The following is a 20,694-nucleotide window of genomic DNA, read 5'->3' as shown; positions in this document are numbered from 1 at the left end:
TATTAGGCTCATATCCTTTTAAGCCCTTCCTATCCATATATCTCTCCAAATATCTTCAAAATTCTTAATTGGATCTGCTTGTATAGTTTCTAGATATATTCCAGATATCGACTATCCTCTGAATGAAAATGTTCCCCCTGTGGTCCTTTTAAATGTGGGTTCATCAATACAACAGCTCATTTATTCTTTGTCGAGAAGTTGAGAACTTGGACAGGCCTTATAAATCCATTAAACTATCAATAGTAAAGCATCCTCCTTCTTACTTCCTGTAATTTCCTCCTCCTTGCACTCCAAATAAAGTACTCATAAATTCAGAATGATAAAATTAAGATTATAATAAATCAAAAACCAGAAAAATAACCAGAGACTCGTAGATTTAGAGAAAGAATCCTGAATGAATTGTATGGAAAAAAAGTTCTGACCTAAAACATTGACTGTCTTTTCCCTACATAGATGTCGCTTGCTCCATTGAATTACTACAGCAACTTAAAAAAACAATCTAAATACTCTGTGTCGCTTTAAAAAAAACTCCACCATTTTTTTTCAGTAACTTGAAGTTCTAATTCAAATAAAATGTAAATAGAATTAAAATGATTGAAAGGCATGTATTTCATAATAGGAACTGAACTCTTATTTTGAAAGTCAAATGTTAACTTTATTATGGGGAAGACAGTAGCCTTTTCTTAACAACCTTACACTTAACTTGCTGTCCAGGGCTTTGAGCTGAAACTGGACCTTCATAAATCACTGCAGGAAGGCAGTGATATTTAGTATGATAAAATAAGGAAAGTCTGTTCTTCTCAGCCATTTACTGCTCTTCTTTGGTTGTTTTTATTTATACATGTTTTTTTTAAATGCTGCATTATTTGGATCCTGTTAATTACATTGGTATTAGAATCAGCCACTAAATGATTTATTCAAAAAGGCAAGACCCACACCACCCTGGTTCCTTCACTCTCATCTCACTACTACCATCGGGAAGAAGGTACAAGAGCCTGCAAACCCTGGCCACCAGGTTAATTGGCTTCAGAAAATTTTCAAATTGTCCCTAGTGTGTAGGATAGTGCTAGTGGATGGGGTGATCATTGGTCTGTGCGGACTCAGTGGGCCGAAGGGCCTGTTTCTGTGCTGTATCTCTAAAGTCCAAAGTCCACAAGTCTAAAGGTTCTTCCCCAGCAGTCATCAGACTCTTGAACTCTGTACAACCATAACCTCAGCAACAATGATGTCCCATGGACTGTGTCCTCAGTTAAAGTATGAACTTCAGTTGTGCACTATTATGATTATCTAATATTATGGTTATTACTTCAGTGCATTATTGATTATTGTATATTTAACTGTGTTCTTGCATTTTACCGGCCTGTTAAGCTGCAGCAAATAAGAATTTAATTGTTCCGTTGCCAGTCGATATGACAATTAAACACTCGTCATCTTATCCACTCCCCTCACCCTAACCTTCCACCACACTGCCCTTCGCTTTCAACAAATCATCTTCCAAAATTTGCACCAACACCAACAAGCTACCACCAACAGGCACCTCATTTCGTCCCCTTTCAGCATTTTAAAGGGATTGTTCCTATCCTGGGTCTTTAGCCAACAATTCCCCTCTTTACAACACTTTCCTCTGCAACTGAAGGAGATCCTTTCCCCTTATCCTTTCCCATCACTAAGGGAACCAAACTGTCCTTCCAGGTAAAGCAGTGATTTACTTGCACAGCAATGATTCACGTGCATGTCTGTGCATGTGTAGTTGTGTGTATCCTTGGAGTGCAGGAGGCTAAGAGTGATCTGATAGTGGTGTATACAATCATGGGGGAATAGGTTGGGTGAATACACTGAGCCTTTTTTTCCATGATAGGGGTATCAAAAACTAGAGGGCATAGGTTTAAGATGAGGGCGGAGAGATTTAATAGGAGCCTGAAGAGCAACCTTTTCACCCTGACGGTGGTGGGTATCTGGAACAAGCTGACTGAGGAAGTGGTTGAGGCAGGTACAGTAACAATACTTAAAAGACATTTGGACATGTACATGGATAGGAAAGGCTGAGAGAGATATGGGCCTGGCAAGGGCAAATAGGACTAGCTTAGATGAGGTATCTTGGTGGGCACGGAGGAGATGGGCCAAAGAGCCAGTTTCTGTACAATAACTTAATAACTCTGAGAGTGTATGCGTCTGGATGAGAGAAATCCAACCCTGGCAAGCTTCCTGGTGCCCAACCCAGGCGACTATAGGGCCTGTCCCACTAGGGTGTCATTTGCGTGCAGCGCAGATGGCGCGCGAGGATTTTGAGAATCCCCAAATCCTCGGGGCACCGCGCGCTACCACGTGTCACTGCCTACGCCACCACGTCTAACCACGTGTTATGCGCACGTGATGCACGCCATGCGCACGTCGTGACTCGTAAATTATGTCGCGTAAAAGACGTGCAAATATCGCCCAAGTGGGACAGGCCCTTATTTGTGTTCTAGCCACAAAAGCAGATCTACAATCACATATTACAATCACTCCACACATTAAAATCTATCTATACACTGTAAATGGCTCAATTGTAATAATCATGTATTGTCTTTCCGTTGACTGGTTAGCACGTAACAAAAGCTTTTCACTGTACCTTGGTACACGTGACAATAAACCAAACTGAACTCCCTCCCTTCCTCACTGCATCCATCCATTTCTTCCTCCCTCCTGTGTTTATTCAGCTTTCTCACAACTTAAACTTTGTTCTTTGCCTCGCCAAACCCCATGGGAATGTGTTCCACAATTCTCACCACACTCTAGGGAGAACAGATTCTCCTGAAAGCCCTGCCTGATTTCCTTACATCGATGACCTCTGGTCGGCTCCTCACAGCCAGTGGAAACTCTCCATCTGTCTCTGTCCCACCAAAGCTTTCACAAGATTAACAAGCCTGCATCCAGTCAGCCCTCATTTGTTCTGTTCACAGAGGCCCAGCCCAGTGTGGCTTGTCAGTAATTATATCCTCGCACGAGCATGTTGCAAAGTTGTCATCTCTAACAGCAGAGAGTCCCAGATTATAATCACTGGAAGGTACTGCCATTAGTTTCTCAAAGGAATCTAGTGCCTGGTCACCATGGACTCTGATGTACACATGGCAAGCTGCAGTGAATTGTTTGTGCAACACAGCCTCATAGAACAAATTTTCAATGGGCAAGGGTCACAGCTGGAAGCTGACAAATTCAGAGTGTTTTCTGAAAGGACAGCTTTTCTTCTCAGTTTAGCCTCTTGCTTCATTTTCATTCCAATAAATCATAATGTGTTGATCAAAATTCCTTCATGTATATTTCAACGGTTCGGCCCCCGATCCAGGTAAGCCCCAGGCCTCCTCCGACACCCTCGACCGGCTCGGCCCACGAACCGACGTCCCTCTACGCACCCGACTGCAGGGCTGCCAACATTGGGTGAGAGTTGAGAGAGAGAAATCTGGACCCACCCTACGACAATGTCTACGACAAGCCACCACCTAGTCAACGTCAAGCTACGACAAGTAACGTCGACCGGCGACACAATTACTTGCGAATTGGGACGTCCACACAGGCGACTACCTACGACAACCAAAGTCAACTTACGTCCACCCGCGACAAGATACGACAAGCTATGACCCCGTCGGCGACAACTGAAGACGCCACGGCACTAATTGCACTGCGTCGGGGCGGTGATGAAATGCATGAGAGTTGGCAGCGCTGCGACAGTCTCTGTGTCCTGCGGGGTTGTCCTCCTGCAGCCGACCTTGCAGGCGCAGTTGGCAATACCCCGGTCCCGACAGCAGCTCCATCCGCCTCGGCTCTCCAGTCTTCAGGGCCAAGATCGGCAGCTTCCAAGCTTCCTCCCTCCAGGCAGCGGCCCCAGCAGGTCCTTCTTCACAGCGGCCTACCGCGTCCTTCTTCATTCGGCACTGCAGCGCATCTTGGGCGCCTTCTGCCACAGCATATTACAGGAGACTGTGTGCGCCGAGCCCAGTCCCAAGGAGATACGTGTGTGCTCCGAGCCGGGTAAGGATCTTTCCGCTGGTGGGAGAGTCTAGGACCAGAGGTAAAAGCCTCAAAATTATAGGGCACTCTTTTAGAAAGAATGTGAAGAGGAACTTGTTTAGTCAGACGGTAGTTAATCTGTGGAACTCATTGCCATAGAGGGCTGTGGTGACCAAGTCAGTGGATATTTTTAAGGCATAGACGAATTCTTAGAACGGGTGTCAAGGGTTATAGGGAGAAGGCAGGAAATGGGGTTAGGAGGCGGTGATCAGCCATGATTGAATGGCGGGAGTAGACTCGATGGGCCGAATGGCCTAATTCTACTATAACTTGTGAACGTGTTTCCGGTGTATTTAATATCACCATAATGTTTAAAAAGCCTGCATCCAATTCCCAGCAATTCTGTGCCAGAGCCTGCATTCGTGACAACGAGAGTCCATGGTTGAATGCTGTCAATTCAAGCTCGCCTGCGCCACTGCTGGCAGCCGGGTGTTACTACAACAAGAATGTTGACATCGGAGGTTCCCATTATAAAAGAGACACAAGAAACTGCAGATGTTGGAATCTTGAACAAAACACAAAGTGCTGGGGGAAGTCAGTAGGTCGGGCAACATCTGTGGAAGGAAACCGCCAGATGACGTTTCAGGTGGGATCCCTCTTCAGACTGATGGAGTAGTGGGGAGATAGCTGTTAGACTGAGGTGAGGGGAAGGGGTGAGGCAAGAGCTGGCAAGTGATGGATGGAAGCTAAATACATAAAGCTGGAATAACGCAACGGGTCAGATAGCATCTCTGGAGAAAAGGTGACGTTTTGGGTCAAGACCCTTCTTCAGATAGATGGATCCAGGTGAAGAGGGGTTGATTGACGGTGTCAGGTAGGAGGCGCGGAGACAGTAACCAAGGCTGGACGTGATCAGTGGAGAAGCCAAAATACAACAGATGTGTAATGTGATCAGAAAGAAGGGGAAGAAATATAGAACCAGAGAGAGGTGTATAGGATCCCCCCATAGATGGACCTGCAGAGTTCCTCCAGCACTTTGTGCTTTGCTCAAGTTCCCATTATGTAACAGGATTTTTCAGGGAGAAAGTAAAGCAAGGACAGAATAAAAAATAGAGTGGGTCTTACTCCACTCTATAAATCACACGCACCACTTCACTGCAAGAGTGCACTCAATCCTGGCTCACACTGAAGTCTCAGGCAGAGATAAGGAATTATTTTTATCTACTGTTGTAAATCTTTGAAGCAGTTGGACAGCCCAGAGTATGATCATCAAGAACGTATTGGGGGGGGGGAGACAAGCAAGAGATCACAAGTGGAAGAGCGTAGATTCTGCATCAGTATGTATGGGTTGTGCATCAAGTGTCATAAAGCTGTATGGGAAGGAAACACGCCCTTCGACCCACTTTGTGATAATCCCATTTGCCCGTATTTGGCCTATATCTATCCGACTGTCTTTTGGTGTGGGACCAATTTAAAGCCTTCCCTCTGCAACTGTAATACCCTTGTTGCTGGTACTGTCCAGTTCGAGGTAAAATTGCCCAGTTCAAAGTAGGTTTGTTTCATTTCAATATTCAATGGCTTTGCTCTGCTTAAACCCACTAATGCACACAATACTCCCACCATGACCCAAGAGGAGCAAGAGAAAATAAACATATTAGATCGAGAAGATATTGAAAATATTGCTTATTTTAAAACTTGAACTCAATCCAAAAAAACCCCACAAAGTTCCAGATAGAGCACTTCACCATGACAACAAAACAATGCAGGCCACTGGGTGACAGTGTACACAGTCAAAGACAAAAGCCTGGACGCTAAAGTAACAGCATTTAAAAAATAATTGGGCAGGTACATGGACAGGAATGGTTTGGAGGGATATGGGCCAATCACGAGCAAATGGTTCGAGCACAGGTGGGCCATCTTGGTCAGCATGGACGAGTTGGGCCAAAGGGCCAGGTCTGTACTGTGTTACTTTATGACTCCAAGCACTTTATAACTCTGGACATCTACTCACCTCCAAATCAGAGGAGCAAGCACCCCACTAGCCTCACCCCTCACTCAAACACCTTTGTCACCAGCTTGGAGGAATCATTTTGTTGCCCACACCAGTCTTAGGATGTGACTGAATTTTCTCTATAAAGAAACATGGGACAGTTAAGAGACCATTCGTCCCACTAACTAACCTATGCTTTATCAAAACTCATCTGTATCTCAACTTCAATTACGCAGCCTAGTTTCAAAATGACCCCACTTTCAGCGATTACATGAAGTGCGCAGCAGGGGAACCAGCCGTTCAGCAACTCTATAGAATACCAGCCGCCACCCACAACTCCCCACCTTTCTCTCTCTCTCTCATGTTTATCCAGTTTCATCTCAAATCCGTCACTAAAATCAATGGTGTAGATGAATGACATTTAGACGGGAATAGGTGGCATCTTAGTGAAGATGGCTATCAAGGATTACAGTGGGTTCTGGATCAGCTTGGGGAGTAGGACGAGGAACGGCAAATGTAGTTCCATTCAAATAAGTGTGAGCTGTTGGATATTGGGAAGTTAAACCAGGGTAGAATTGATTAGTATGGATCTCAAGCATTATGGGGAGAAGGCAGAGAATGGGGTTTAGAGAGAAAGATAGATCAGCCATGATTGAATGGCGGAGTAGACTTGGCCTAATTCTGGCCTAATTCTGCTTGTATCTTTCACAGTGAACGGAATGTTGTAGAGCAGAGAGCTCTCGAGTACAAGTACATAGTATAGGAGCTGCACAGTGGCACAGCAGTAAAGTTGCTGCCTTATATTACCAGCCACCTGGGTTCGATCTTGACTACAAGTGCTGTCTGCACAGAGTTTTACGTTCTCCCGTTTTCCGTCAGGGGCTCCGGTTTCCTCCCACACACTAAAGATTGTAGTTTAATAGACCTGTTAATTGTAACAGGTCTCATGTGTAGCATAGTGCTAGTGTATGGGGTGATCACTGGTCAGCGCGGACTTGGTGGGCCGAAGGGTCTGTTCCCACCCTGTATTTCTAAAGTTCCCTGAAAGTAGTGTTGCAGGTCTGAAGAAGGGTCTCGACCCGAAACATCACCCATTCCTTATCTCCAGAGATGCTGCCTGTCCTGCTGAGTTACTCCAGCATTTTGTGTCCATTGCAGGTAGATCATGGTGAAAAAGGCACACCGGCCTTTCTCAGCCAGGGAATTGAGTATAGAAGTTGTACAAGATATTGCTGAAGCGGTACTTGGAGGATTATGTACGGTTTTGGTCACCCTGCTGCTATAGGGAAAAATGCCATTGAGCTGGAAAGAGTTCAGAGAATGCTTACATGGAAACATAGAAAAATAGGTGTGAGAGCAGGCCATTCAGCCCTTCGAGCCATTCAATCATGGCTGATCATCTAAAATTAGTACCCCGTTCCTGCTTTGTACCCATATCCCTTGATTCCTTTAGCCCTAAGAACTAAATCCAACTAATTTTCGAGAATGTTGCCAGGACTTGAGGCAGGCTAGGCAGGCTAGGGCTTTATTCCTAGTAGCAGAGGAGGATCAGGGGTGATCTTATGTAGGTGTATAAAAGCATGAGGGGAATAGATAGGGTGAATGCACAAAGTCTTCTTCCCAGGGTTGCAGAATCAAGAACAAGAGGGCATAGGTTTAAGGAAAGAGGGGAAAGATTTAAGAGGATTCATTTAATTAACTATTACACTGCTTGGGATAGACTTGAACTTGGGTCTATAGACCAGACCTTCGGATACTAATAACAAGACAGCTAGCAACGGAGACTCCAAGAAAGATAGAGGCAGTGGTCCCTTGCATGGAAGCTTTAATTGGATGTGGTTGTTGAATCACACAGGACAGCCAAGGATATTCAGGGCAACTATCTTAAGCAAAGGAGCATATTGGTGAAGGTTGGTGCGTTCCAAAATTAAACTATTCCCCACATAATTAATCCAAATGAACCCCTCATAAGGCTCTGGATTATATTTAACATGTTAAAACAAACAGGAAGTCAAGTGTGATGGTAGTCAAGGGTATATTTTTAACAATACGCTGTTTAGATTACATGGGCAATGTTTTTATAGGTTTTGTTCAGTTGTCATGGCAATTCAACCACACTAACCGAACACCGTATTCCAATTGATCATCAGTTACACCAAATCCAAAAGAACAATAGCTCTAGTAACCTTGCTAATACAAGGTGGCTTAACAGCTCACCAGCTCTCCAAACAGTTACTACAGCTTTTTTTCCCACCTCAGGGAATCCCAATGCCATTTATGACTTTGGAAGTACAGTTGCCATGGTGATGTGTCTATCTGTGCATCAGCAAGACAGATGAACAGATTATTGTAGTGGAAGAGGAGTAAAGTTTGGCCAAACTATTGGAGATATCTCCTACCCTCATTGCTGAACAACAGCAAAGAATCTTTTACACCATCACGTCAGCCTCTCATCAAATGACCAGCCTTCGATGCTATAGTGAAGGGTCCGAGAGTCATAGAGCACGGATCAGGCTCTTCACCCCAACTCATGCATGCCGGCCAAGATGCACCATCTAAGTTAGTTCATTTGTCCGCGTTTGACCCTATCCCTCTAAACCTTTATCAAGGTCACTGTCTAAATGTCTTTTAAATGTTGTTATTGTGCCTGCTTCAACTGCTTCCTTTGGCAGCTCGTTTCTTTGTGTGAAATGTTTTCTCCTCAGGTTCCTATTAAATCTCTCATCTTAGGCCTATGTCACTTAGTTCTTGATTCCCCAACCCTGGGAAAATACTCTAAACATTACTTTATCCATTCCCCTCATGATTTAATACATCTCTAGAACATCAACCCTCAGCCTCCGGCTCTCCAAGGAATAAAGTTCTAGCCTGCCGAACATCTCGCTTTAGCTAAGGCCCTTGTCCTTACAACATTCTTATAAATAATTTCGACACTTTTTCCAACATAATGTCATCCTCAGCAAGGTAACGCACTAATTCATCTCAGTAATGTTGGTGTCAGGAACATTACCACACCAGGAATGACTGCACTGATGCAGGATTCGGGCATTGAAAGGACAGCGTAGATGTGGTGGGCCAGAGGGCCTGTTCCTGTGCTAAGTGACTCTGTGAGGCCATTCAGCATCTTTCCTAATTGTTTGGCTGATCTACACCTCGTTATAATTTATATAGCTTTATCACGTCTCCCCTAACGCATCTCTATTAACAGATACACAAGAGACCACAGATGTTGAAATCTTGACCAAAATGCAGAGTGCTGGAGAAAGTCACCGGGTTAGGCAGCATCTGTGGAGGTCATGGACTGACGGCAAATCAGGTTGTGTCCCTTCTGCAGAAGGGTCCTGCCCTGAAATGTCATCCGTCTATTTTCTCCAGAGATGCTGTCTGACCCAGTAGATTACTCCAGCACTTTGTGTTTTGCTGATCTCCATTGAACTCTGATCTTGAATGTTCCAATGACCCGTTAACCTCCACAGACTATTGTTTCATCTCGCACTTCTACGTTCTTATGGAAGGTCATTGACCTGAATCGTGCTATTGAGGGAGTACAGCGTAGGTTTGCAAGGTTAATTCCCGGGATGGCGGGACTGTCATATGCTGAGAGAATGGAGCCGCTGGGCTTGTACACTCTGGAGTTTAGAAGGATGAGAGGATATCTCATTGAAACAAAACATTTTTTGTTAAGGGCTTGGACATGCTAGAGGCAGAAAACATGTTCCCGATGTTGGGGGAGTCCAGAACCAGGGGCCACAGTTTAAGAATAAGAAGTAAGCCATTTAGAACAGAGACAAGGAAACATTTTTTCTCACAGAGAATGGTAAGTGTGGAATTCTCTGCCTCAGAGGGCAGTGGAGGCTAGTTCTCTGGATGCTTTCAAGTCAGAGCTAGATAGGGCTCTTAAAAATAGCGGAGTCAGGGGATATGGGGAGAAGGCAGGAACGGGGTACTGATTGGGGATGATCAGCCATGATCACATTGAATGGCGGTGCTGGCTTGAAGGGCCAAATGACCTACTCCTGCACCTAAAGTCTATTGTCTATTGAATCATCAAATCTAGTTCTCTCGCCACAGAAGCTGCCTGAGCTGATGAGAATTCCCAGCCCTCCATGTTGAGACTGGAGCTCTCCAGGGAGAGTGTCTGACGGGACCAGCACGCCCACCTGCTCAGCTGCTATCTTCCGTTGGCTATCACCTCCCAGGATCGTGGCCAAGGCAACCAATTGTCTCTCCTCTGCCAGCACAGCTCTGTGCTGAGCTGAAGAGGCTTCTAGCTCTGCTGCTGATAGCATCTGACTGAGCTCGGCCATTTGCTCTTCCATGGCAGACGTCCTTTTGGTTGACTCCTCGGCCTGCATCATCAGGCTCTCGATCTCCCCTTTCAGCTTTTCTGCCTCTACCAGGTAGAGCAAGGCCTTATCTCCTTCAGTGTCTGCTTTTACCCCAGCAGCTGCAACAGCCTGCTCCATCTCTACCATCATCCTCTCCGCCTCACTGGCCTTGACCTTCCAGGCCTTCACTCTCGCTTCAGCTGCATCCAGGGCTGCTGCCATCTTCTCCAAGGCCTCTGCCTTGGCCTCGTTGACCGGCTGCCAGACCTGTAGCTCCAGAGGACACAACTTTTCTTCATTCTGGTTGGAGGTCAGTGATCTTCCATCCACTTTCATGGTAGGAACTTCAGCATCTCGCCCCAGTGCAGCCACATCTTCCCAGGCCTCGTCCAGCTTCGAGGCTCCAAGTGATCGGGTTCTGATGGCCTCTGCCTCAAGCATGGCTTCCTCGGCCCTCTCTTCTGCCACAACTGCTTGCTCTTCAGCCTCTTTTCTGAGAACATTCTCAAGTTCCAGCTCCCTGATCCTGATGGAAGCAACAACAGTTTTAACATTAGGGCGTCTGCAAAGAGCTAAAGAGTCTGCATTTCTCCAGAGCTTTTCACAACCTTAGGACTTACCATCGTGCCAGGGAAGAGGAGGTTTGGTATGTCGATGAATACTCTCTTGAACTTCAACAAGTTGTGTTGTAGAGGGCATACTGATAGGTTGCATCATGACCTGGTTCGGCAACACAAACGCCCAGGAACAAAGAAGAGTGATAGACATCACAGGCACTGACCTCCTCACCATGTGGGGAGGTTAGTGGGCACTGTCTCACGAGGGCAGTTGATATCATCTAAGACCTACACCACCTGAGCCATGCTCTCATCTTGCTATGACCATCGGGAAGAAGGTACAGGAGCCTGAAAACCATGACCTCCAGGTTCAAGAACAGCTTCTTTCCAACAACCATCAGGCTATTGAACAATAAACAACGCTAACCCCACAACTATGATCTTCTATGACTGTGTCAATGGTTGTACTGCGGACTTTGGTTTTGCACTATTATGGTTACCTAGTAATATGTTTATTCATTTATTGTATTACTAATTATTGTACATGTATTTGTGTGTTATTGCATTAATGAACCTGTTAAGCTCAAGCAAGGAAGACTGTTATTGGTCCATTGCTCATGCATATGACAATTAAACACTTTGGACTGTGTAGGAAGTAACTGCAGGATGCTGGTTTACACCGGATAGTCACAAAATGCTGGAGTAAATCAGCAGGTCAGGCAGCATCTCTGGAGAAAATAAATAGGTGATGTTTCAGGTTGAGACCCCTCTTCAACTGTATCAAGTTGGCCAGCTCTCCCTGGATCCCATGTGATCTAACCTTCCAGACCAGCCTACCATGAGGTACCTCTATCGCTGTGCCACGATGTCTACTGCACTGCTCTCATCAATCTTTGTAGTCACATCTTCAAAGAACTCAATCAAATTGATGTAACATGACTTTGCATGCACAAAGCTATGCTGATTATTCCTAAACAGTCATTGCCTTTGAAAATTCATGTAGATCCTGTCTCTTAGAGTCCCCTCCAATAACTTAGCCACCATTGATGTGAGGCTCAACTATTTGCAGTTCCAAAGCTTTTCCTCGCAGCCTATCTGAAATAGAGCCACCCTATAGTTTTTGGGTACCTCACTAAGTTATAAGGTCACGGTGGCGCAGAGGTAGAGTTGCTGCCTTACAGCGCCAGAGACCCGGGTTCGATCCCAACTACGGGTGCTGTCTGTACGGAGTTTGTACGTTCTCCCCGTGAACACATGGGGTTTCTCCGAGATCTTCGGTTTCCTCCCACACTCCAAAAACATACAAGTATGTAGGTTAATTGCTGTATGTGTAAATTGTCCCTGGTGTGTGTGTAGGATAGTGTTAATGTGCGGGGATCACTGGTCGGTGTGGACCCGGTGGGCCGAATGGCCTGTGCTGTATCTCTAAAACTTTTAAAAAACTTTTAAAAACCCCTGGCTATCCATGACAGAGAAATGTAATCCTTTTCTTTCCATTCTCCATTTCAGGGGGGCTAGGGGTGTTTAGGTTAACTTACGTGTCGGCCAGTTTGTGTTTGGTGTTGAGGTATTCTTGCTGACACTGCATGCAAGCGCCTTCCAGAACCTCCATCGATTCATCCCAAGAATCCTTAATTGGTGCCAAGAGGTGAAGCTTCTGCACAACAGCTTGAATTGTCTGTTCCAGTTCTTTTCTCAGCTGCTAGTGTGAGATCACAAAAAGGACAGGTAAGTGATAAACCAGCAGCCAAAGCAAAGGTCAATGCCGACCCAACAAATGGTTAGAGGAAAGGGGCAACACCCACTCCCAGCTGAAAGGTGTCATATGTACCAGCCATGGAATAATGATATTCTTACTTGCTGCTATTTAACAGGCCCGTAAATGAAGGGTGTAACATCCCAAGCAAAATATGAGGTGCTGTTCCTCCAATTTGCATTGGATTATCATGGTGGATGAACATAAATGTAATCTTGATTGGCATGAGCAAGTTGGGCCGAAGGGCCTGTTTCCAGGCTGTGTAACTCCATTGCTCGATGTCTCTTAAACACCACTATCATATCTGCCTCCACTATCAGCCCTGGCAGACTGTTGCAGGCAGCCATCAGTCTGTGTAAAAAGTTGCCCCACACCTGCTTTAAACTTTCCCCCTTTGACCTTACAGCTCTGCCCTCCGGTTTTTGACATTTCCATCCAGAGCAAAGATTTGAACTGTCTAAACTATGAGATTATGCCTCTCGTAATCTTATAAACTGCTATCAGGTCCTAAACCTCCAAAGTTCCAGAGACCTGAATAGTCCTCTTCAGCTACTGTGTACCTAACAAGAGTGACTGGCACTAAGACAATGCTACAGGATGACCTGAATCACATCAACACATGCCGACGTGCCTGTTATATTTAACCTGGGTCATCCAATTAGATTCTAAACCAAGATAATCTGCAGTTTAATGGATAGAGAGTGCAGGGCCCTGCATGACAAACCTGATTCCAAGTAATTTGTCACAGGAACTGCAGTGAGAGGTTTGTGCAACATTGCCCCCTGGGGGATTAATGTGACACCAGACAATGTTTAAAAGGGATTTGGATAAAAAAAAAGTTGTAATTGATACTGCATTAAGCTAGAAAGAGTGCAGCGAAGATTTACGGGAATGTTGCCAGGACTCGAGGACTTGGGCTCTCGGGTGAGGTTGGGCAGGCTTGGACTTTATTCCTTGGAGTGCAAGAGGCTGAGGGTGATCTGATGGAGGTGTATAACATCATGAAGACGATAGGGTGAACGCACGGATTTCTACCTAGATTAGGGGAATCAAGAAATAGGTTTAAGATGAGAGGAGAAAGATTTAATAGAAACATGGGGGGCAACGTTTCACACAGAGGGTATACGGAACAAGCTGCCAGAGGAAGTTGTTGAAGCAGGCAAAATAACAACATTTAAAAGACATTTGTTCCACTACATGCATTGGAAAGGTTTCGAGGGATATGGGCCAAACACATGCAAATGGGACTAGTTTACATGAAGAATCTTGAACAGCATTGATGAGTTGAGCCAGGCTGTTTCAGACCTGTATGACTCTATTAATGAGATTAGAGTAAATAGGCATTACATTCAGCATGCACATGTTGATCAGAAAGGAACAAGGAGGTCTTATTAAGACTGGTTGGGATGAGAACCAACAGAAATAATAACAGACATTTTAAGCAGAGTCAGAATCATGAAAAGGGACCTTTGGCCCACCATGTTCATACTGACCATCAAGCAATAATCCTTGGCGATCCAAATGCTGGTCCAGATCCATCTTAGATATTGTGAGTGTCTCTGCCTCCACTACCCCCTTAGACATTTTCCATGATTTGGAATTTTAATTTACAGTTATGAAGGGCCTAATTTTTTTCTAATATAACTAGCAGAAACTCAACGCCTGAACCTGCTGAGGAAGTATTTGATCCTAAGATTAGTGTATTTATATGTCTGGTCATTGCAGACAGAAGGATCAGAACATTGTGTGTTCATGAAATCTAGAGATGGGGTAACACAAGAGACTGCAGTCGCTGGAAACTTGGGCAAAACACAAACGCGCTGGATGAACTCAGCAGGTCAGGCAGCATCTGTGGAGGGAATGGTCAAACATTCATTACAGGTCGGAGCCCTTCCCCAGACTGATTTTAAGAGTAGTTGCACTTGCAAAAAAGTTAATACCTAGTACTTCTGATAACACAGTGCAGTGAAACTCCAATAATCCAGCATGCTCCGAACTGTGGAAGTATCAGACTGGAGGATTTTCCAAACTGTTACTCTGATTGAAACCTCAACACACTTTTAATTCACTTTTTATTTTATAAATCATGCAGAAGTATGTTAATATTTTCTAGTGAAACCAATTATTTTCAAGGAAATATAGGAAACAGGGTCACAGTATGTTAAAGATAGCACGGAAAACACCACCCTCTGAGCCGGAAGTCAAACCATTGGGATTTCCGAATAGGTGGTTTGTCGGAGTTTTGAATTCCGCATCCAAGGTGCAGCTAGTTGACAGAATGTGGGAGATTGAAAGGCTCTCAGTCACCATTCTGCTTCTCTCTGACCCATCACTGCCCCCTGCTGACCGTTACCTGGACATTCAGCTGCTGTCCAGAGTCCGCTCGAAGCAAAGTCATGAAGGCCGCAGCATGGACATTCAGTTGATCTACCTGGAAAAGAAGAACAGCACATCGCACATCAGCCATCCAGTATACAGCAAACAACCCTTCTCTCGGGCTTCGCTGCACAAGACCTGGGGTCCGCCTTGAGGGGTGATTGGAGTGACTCCGTCAGGAAGCTTAGAAAGGGGATGGAGGGGTGTGGAAGACACTGCCTAATATGCCACTTAGCTGCAACCATGCTGGGCAAGATAGTTATTCCCCCTTCTCCATTCTCAGTCCCAGTCTTATAGTATTGTGTTATTCATCCAGTAGTCCAAACATTGTTTTATAACGTTATAGCAAGACATTCCATTCCAAGACATGTTCTGTGCTACGGCTGATGAAGGCAAGCATTCCAAATGCCTTCTTCACCACTTTATCCACCTGTGTTGCTATATTCAGCAGCCATGGGTCCCAAGGTCCCTCTGCTCCTCAACACTAGGGTTATGTTCCCCTTTAAGATGCTTCACTTTGTATTTGCCCAGATTGAATTCCAATTGCAATTGTTCCCCCTGACTTTACAACTGATCTATATGATGCTGTAAGGAAGCTCTGAAGGACTGTCACACCCCGGCAGCAGACCTGCCTCGCCTGCCACAGAACTGGGAACTCGCCTGGAGTGGGGGTCTTGTTCGAGGCTTGTCTCATGCTCGCTCTCGAAGACCGGGAACTGGAGAGGAGGGTGTAGGGAGTCAGCGACGGCGGTGGATGCTGGATAAAGGGCCAGTAAGAAGAACCAGTGTCTTACCTTCCGCGCCTTTAAGGTTGGCTGCGGGAGGCATGCTTGGGACAAGGTCTGAAGGTGGCCGGGCGAAGACAGGGACGACGGTTCTGAAACTATCTGGATCATGGCTGCAATGGGCAAATGGCGCCAAAACCTGCCGACTCTTACATATGGACTCAGTCGGGGATTGCACTTATATATGGCAACAATCTTATTGATCTATAAGCAAAAATAGAATTTCGCTATACCTTGGTATGAGTGATAATAAAGAACCATTGAACCATTGGGAAGGTCAAGTTGGCATATTGATATAGTCCCATTTGCACACATTTGGCCCATCGCTTTCTGAACCCTTCTCGTTCAAATGTCCTTTAAAAATTATGATTGTATTCACTTCTACACCTTCCTCTGCCAGCTCATTCCAGATGTGGACTACCATCTAGGTGACGCAGAGATTCCTCTTAAATCTGCCATTACTTCCCTCCTACATCCCTTACCATCTCGTTGACTGTCCTCCGGAATAGGAAGCCATGTCTCTTGGCCTTTATGTGACTGAGGATCTCCTGGAAATGGTCTCCATGGTCTTGTTGCGGCATCAGCCCACAAACAGGGTCAGGCAGCGTTTCGAACCCCTCCTCCTGTTGGTACAGTGGCCGGAGGTTTTAATCCATAGACACGCAACAATCTTCAATGAGCAATGCCCAGCGAACAGAATTCTTTGTTTACATAATTTTTAAACTAAACATTGTTAATTTAATCCTCAATGTTCTTGAGAAGGAGAAGGTGTGTTGCCTCCTTACTTAATAGGAACCCGAGGGGCAGCCTTTGTCCACTCCGAGGGCGGCAGGTATATGGAATGAGCTGCCAGAGGAAGTAGTTGAGGCAGGTACAATAACATTTTTAAAACATTTGGACAGGAAGGGAAATGTTTACATGGATATGGACCAGGCGTGGGCAAATGGGACTAGCTTAGATGGGGCAACTCGGTCAGCATGGATGAGTTGGCCCGAAGGGCCTGTTTTCGTGTGGTATGACTATAATTCTAGATGGCACACTTGGCCTGCAGTTAGATCATGACTCTATTCAGTTTAAATAAGGGCAGTGGGATAGTTGACGTTTCAAGCTGACATCCTGCGTCAGGTCCTGATACTATGCATTAGTAATTCCGGTCTGAATTCCTGCCTGTAAAAGCACATGAAGGGAATGTGGGCAGGGAGGAGGGGACACCCAGAGCGGGTCACAAGAAGGGCTGATACTTCCTGGAGACACAAGAGACCGCTGATTTACCTTCTTTTCTTTTAAAATCTTTTTATTAGCTTTTTTTTTCCAAAAATCAAAAACAAAACAAAACAAAAAGAATAATGATAAACAAAACAATGATATTGATACATAGGGATCAGGGTTACATTAATAACAGGTATAACCTAAATATGAATCCAGTATCAAATTACACGTTGAATATAGACCTCCCAGTCTCTATGTAAATATAGTTAGACGTTTAAAAGAAAACTTATTTATGTAAAAAAAAAGAAAAAAAAGAAAAAAAGAGAAAAAAGGAAGAAACAAAACCCCCCTAAACTAGAAATAAAAAGCAAAACAGAATCTGAGCTGAGAATTTCAACAATTTAAATCCCTGTTCCACCATATAAAGGTAAAATAATTTTTCTAACGGTTGTAGAGGGAGCAATTTATGTTGTGTGAAAATGTTGAATAAATCTTCCCCAAGTCTTATCAAATTTAACCAAGGGTTCAATAATTTTTTCTAAATTTAACCATGATATCGTTTCAGAGTACCAATGGAGTGTGGTCGGAGGGTTAGAGTCTTTCCATTTAAATAAAATAGATCTTATGGCGATTAATGTGGTAAAAGCAATCAGCCGATGGGCGGAACGGGACAAATGAATAGAATCTGATTTACCTTCTGACTCTCTCGTATTTCCTGCTGCAGGGAGGCTGGAAACCAGACAGCACGATTCGGGGGAAGTCCAGGTGAGGATTTCCAGACACCCAGTTTACAGCTGCTTGCAGAAGCAAAACACAAAGGATCAGTGTGTGTGTGTGCCGGCAGCTCCGGTGTGTGGAAAATCAGCACGTAACAGGGAGTCTGCACTTTGCGATCTCTCCTATGCTGTGAGTGCTGGCAACAAGTGTAACCACAAGAACATCCAAAATCAGAGCAAGCGTTTGTCATTATTATTTTGCTACATCGTTCAAGAAACGCAGAGCTGATTTTGCAACACTTTCTCTACATAAATTCTACATCCACTGGCTCCTTTAAACTTTAACCAGTGGTGAAAATCTTCCCCCCACCCTTCTTCTAAAGAGGATTCTAAAGCAAGAGGGCATAGGCTTCAGGTGAGAGGGGAGCAATTTGGGGCAACCTCTTCGCTCAATGAGTAGTCTGTATCTGGAATGAGCTACCAGTGGCACCTATAAAAGCGGACGCATGATGTTTAAATGTCATTTGAGCGGAAATATGGATAGGAAGGGTTTAGAGTGATATGGGCCAAATGCAGTCAAATGGGACTGGTCCAATATACCCTTGGTCAGCATGGACAAGTTGGGCTGAAGGGCCTGTTTCCAGGCCGTATAGCTCTATGAGTTTATAACCAATACAAGCATAAGAAATATCATAGGTACACAAAAATGCTGGAGAAACTCAACGGGTGCAGCAGCATCTATGGAGCAAAGGAAATAGGCGACGTTTCGGGCCGAAACCCTTCTTCAGAAATATCAAACTGGTTTCCCTGACCTTGGCCTGGCATCTGCTCGCAAGTAGGGTCAGGCAGTGCTTTGGACCCCTCCACCAGTTGGTACCGAGTCAGATGGGTTTTAATCCATACACACAACAATCCTCAATGAGCAATGCCCTAGGAACATAATTTTTTGCTTCAATATACTTTGACCATATTTAGAAACCACTAAACATTGTTGATATACTCCTCAATGTTCTTAAGAAGGAGAAGGTGCTTTGCCTCCTCTTTAGTAGGAACCTTCTCACACGGAGAGTGGTGGGTTTATGAAACAAGCTGCTAGAGGGGGTAGTTGAGGCAGGTACAATGACAACATTTAAAAAACATTTGGACAGGTACATGGATAGGAGAGGTTTCAAGTTAATATGGACCAAACACAGGCAAATGGGTTCAGACTTTTTTTTTTCACACGATCATGTTCAAACTGTACAACATCAGAATCGCCTACATACCCACCTGAACAAATCTTGGCAAATCTTTCCTTGTGATTTCTTCAATTCAGCCCGCAGGCCCTGAGAGAGAAAACGGATCCACATCACACAATGAGCTTTCCCAGCAGATAAAATCCCAGCCATAACGGCATCACTGCAGTTGGATCAATCAGAAAGCCCTGGATATCTCCGTCACAGCAGGTGCTTTGGGTCATCCCAACTGATCGGACTCCTAAACCCAAGAGTAAATCCAATCTCACACTTAACAGCCTTCAGTTCCTCGCTATTTCTGCAACCACTCCACACTCTAATCCCTCAAGAACTCTGCACTACACCTCCTGTTCCATCCTCTTAATCATCCAACTGCTATTGCTCCACCACCGATGATTAGAGTGACCATGTCTTTCAAACTGATAGAGCAAGATATATTCTATTTTAGTGAAAAGGAATTGAATGGGTGGGTGATGTTTACAGCCTGTATTGTGTTGATAAATCTCTGCAAAACTGCTAATGTCCACTGTAGCTGGGAGCAACCTCCCGGTTTCCATGTAGATACAAGGAACTGCAGGTGTTGGTTTACAACAACAAAAAAAGACACAGTGCTGGAGTAACTCACCGGGTCTGGCAGCATCTCTGGACACCATGGACAGGAAGGATCCTGACCCACAATGTCACCTTTCCATGTTCTCCAGAGATGCTGCCTGATCCGCTGAGTTTCTCCAACACGTTGTGTGCATTTTCCCCCCAATTCCATGCATGTGCATCATCAATGTCAAAATCTACCTGTTGGTGTCAGTGGTATGTGGTCAGGCACTGGGATGGAGTTCATGAGCTGAAGAAGAAACTTGTTTAAAATTCCTTTTATTTCACAAAGGTGAAGTTTTGCATATTAGGTAGTTAACAAGAGAAGGACGAACACAGTGAATGGCAGGGCCTTGTAATTGTAGATGGTCCCAGTGAAAACACAAGTCTGTCCCTAATCACGTTCATAAGTTGTAGGAGCAGAATTAAACCCTTCGGCCCATCTATCATGGCTGATATTTCTTCCACTCTCAACCCCATTCTGCTGCCTTCTCCCCATAACCCCGTCACCCATGTCAAATCAAGAATCCATTAATCGACACCTTAAAAATATCAACTGACTTGGCCTCGACAGCCTTCTGTGGCAATGAATTCCACAGATTCACCACCAGTCCCCATTAGCCTCCTCCGTGCACAGAGCCCGGGTGTGACGACAAACGGCAAAACCTACCTCGATCACCTTACAGCTCTTTGCCTTGGACATCTTTAGTTCTTCAATCAAGATATTTTCCTGGAATATTGTGAGAAGAGCAAACAAATACATAAGTGTTTTGAATAGCAAGGAGATTTCACCTTTATAACCTGTATTGGAACAGAAACAGCACCTCATATTCCGTTTGGGTAGCTTACAACCCAATAGTATCAACATTGAGTTCTCCAATTTTAGGTAACCTCTAACAACCCACCCTCATCTTTCACCCCCACACCTCCCCCCCCCCCCCCCCCCCCACTACCACCCTGTGCCCAACCTGAAATCACACCTACTTCCCTCCACCCCCCTCCCCTCCACCTACATTCCATCCTCTTGCTTCACAATTCGCAACTCTTCAATCCTTTTATCTCATGCCTTCCGTTTTTTTCATATCTGACCTTTGTCCAACCATTTGCTGATCCAAAAAAGCTCACCTGTGTTCACCTATTATTTGCCATGCTTTGTTCTGCACC

At 44.9% G+C, this 20,694-nt stretch overlaps 1 protein-coding gene across 3 annotated transcripts in view; it reads right to left on the bottom strand.

The window, feature by feature from the left end:
- The window catches only part of mrvi1 (murine retrovirus integration site 1 homolog), a 147,259-nt gene that overhangs the window by 98,601 nt on the left and 27,964 nt on the right, over window positions 1–20,694 (bottom strand). For all 3 annotated transcript variants that reach the window (XM_055649348.1, XM_055649349.1, XM_055649351.1), the window contains 7 exons: window positions 20,201–20,260; window positions 18,974–19,029; window positions 17,683–17,782; window positions 16,262–16,402; window positions 14,972–15,049; window positions 12,401–12,564; window positions 10,138–10,831 (listed from right to left, as the gene is read on the bottom strand). In XM_055649348.1, coding sequence (XP_055505323.1) covers window positions 10,138–10,831; window positions 12,401–12,564; window positions 14,972–15,049; window positions 16,262–16,402; window positions 17,683–17,782; window positions 18,974–19,029; window positions 20,201–20,260 — 1,293 coding nt within the window. The remainder of the gene's footprint in view (window positions 1–10,137; window positions 10,832–12,400; window positions 12,565–14,971; window positions 15,050–16,261; window positions 16,403–17,682; window positions 17,783–18,973; window positions 19,030–20,200; window positions 20,261–20,694) is intronic.

This window comes from Leucoraja erinacea, chromosome 18 (assembly GCF_028641065.1).
Source record: "Leucoraja erinacea ecotype New England chromosome 18, Leri_hhj_1, whole genome shotgun sequence".
NCBI lineage: Eukaryota > Metazoa > Chordata > Chondrichthyes > Rajiformes > Rajidae > Leucoraja > Leucoraja erinaceus.
The sequence above is the reverse complement of the archived record's forward strand: the minus strand, read 5'-3'. Positions and strand labels throughout refer to the sequence as shown.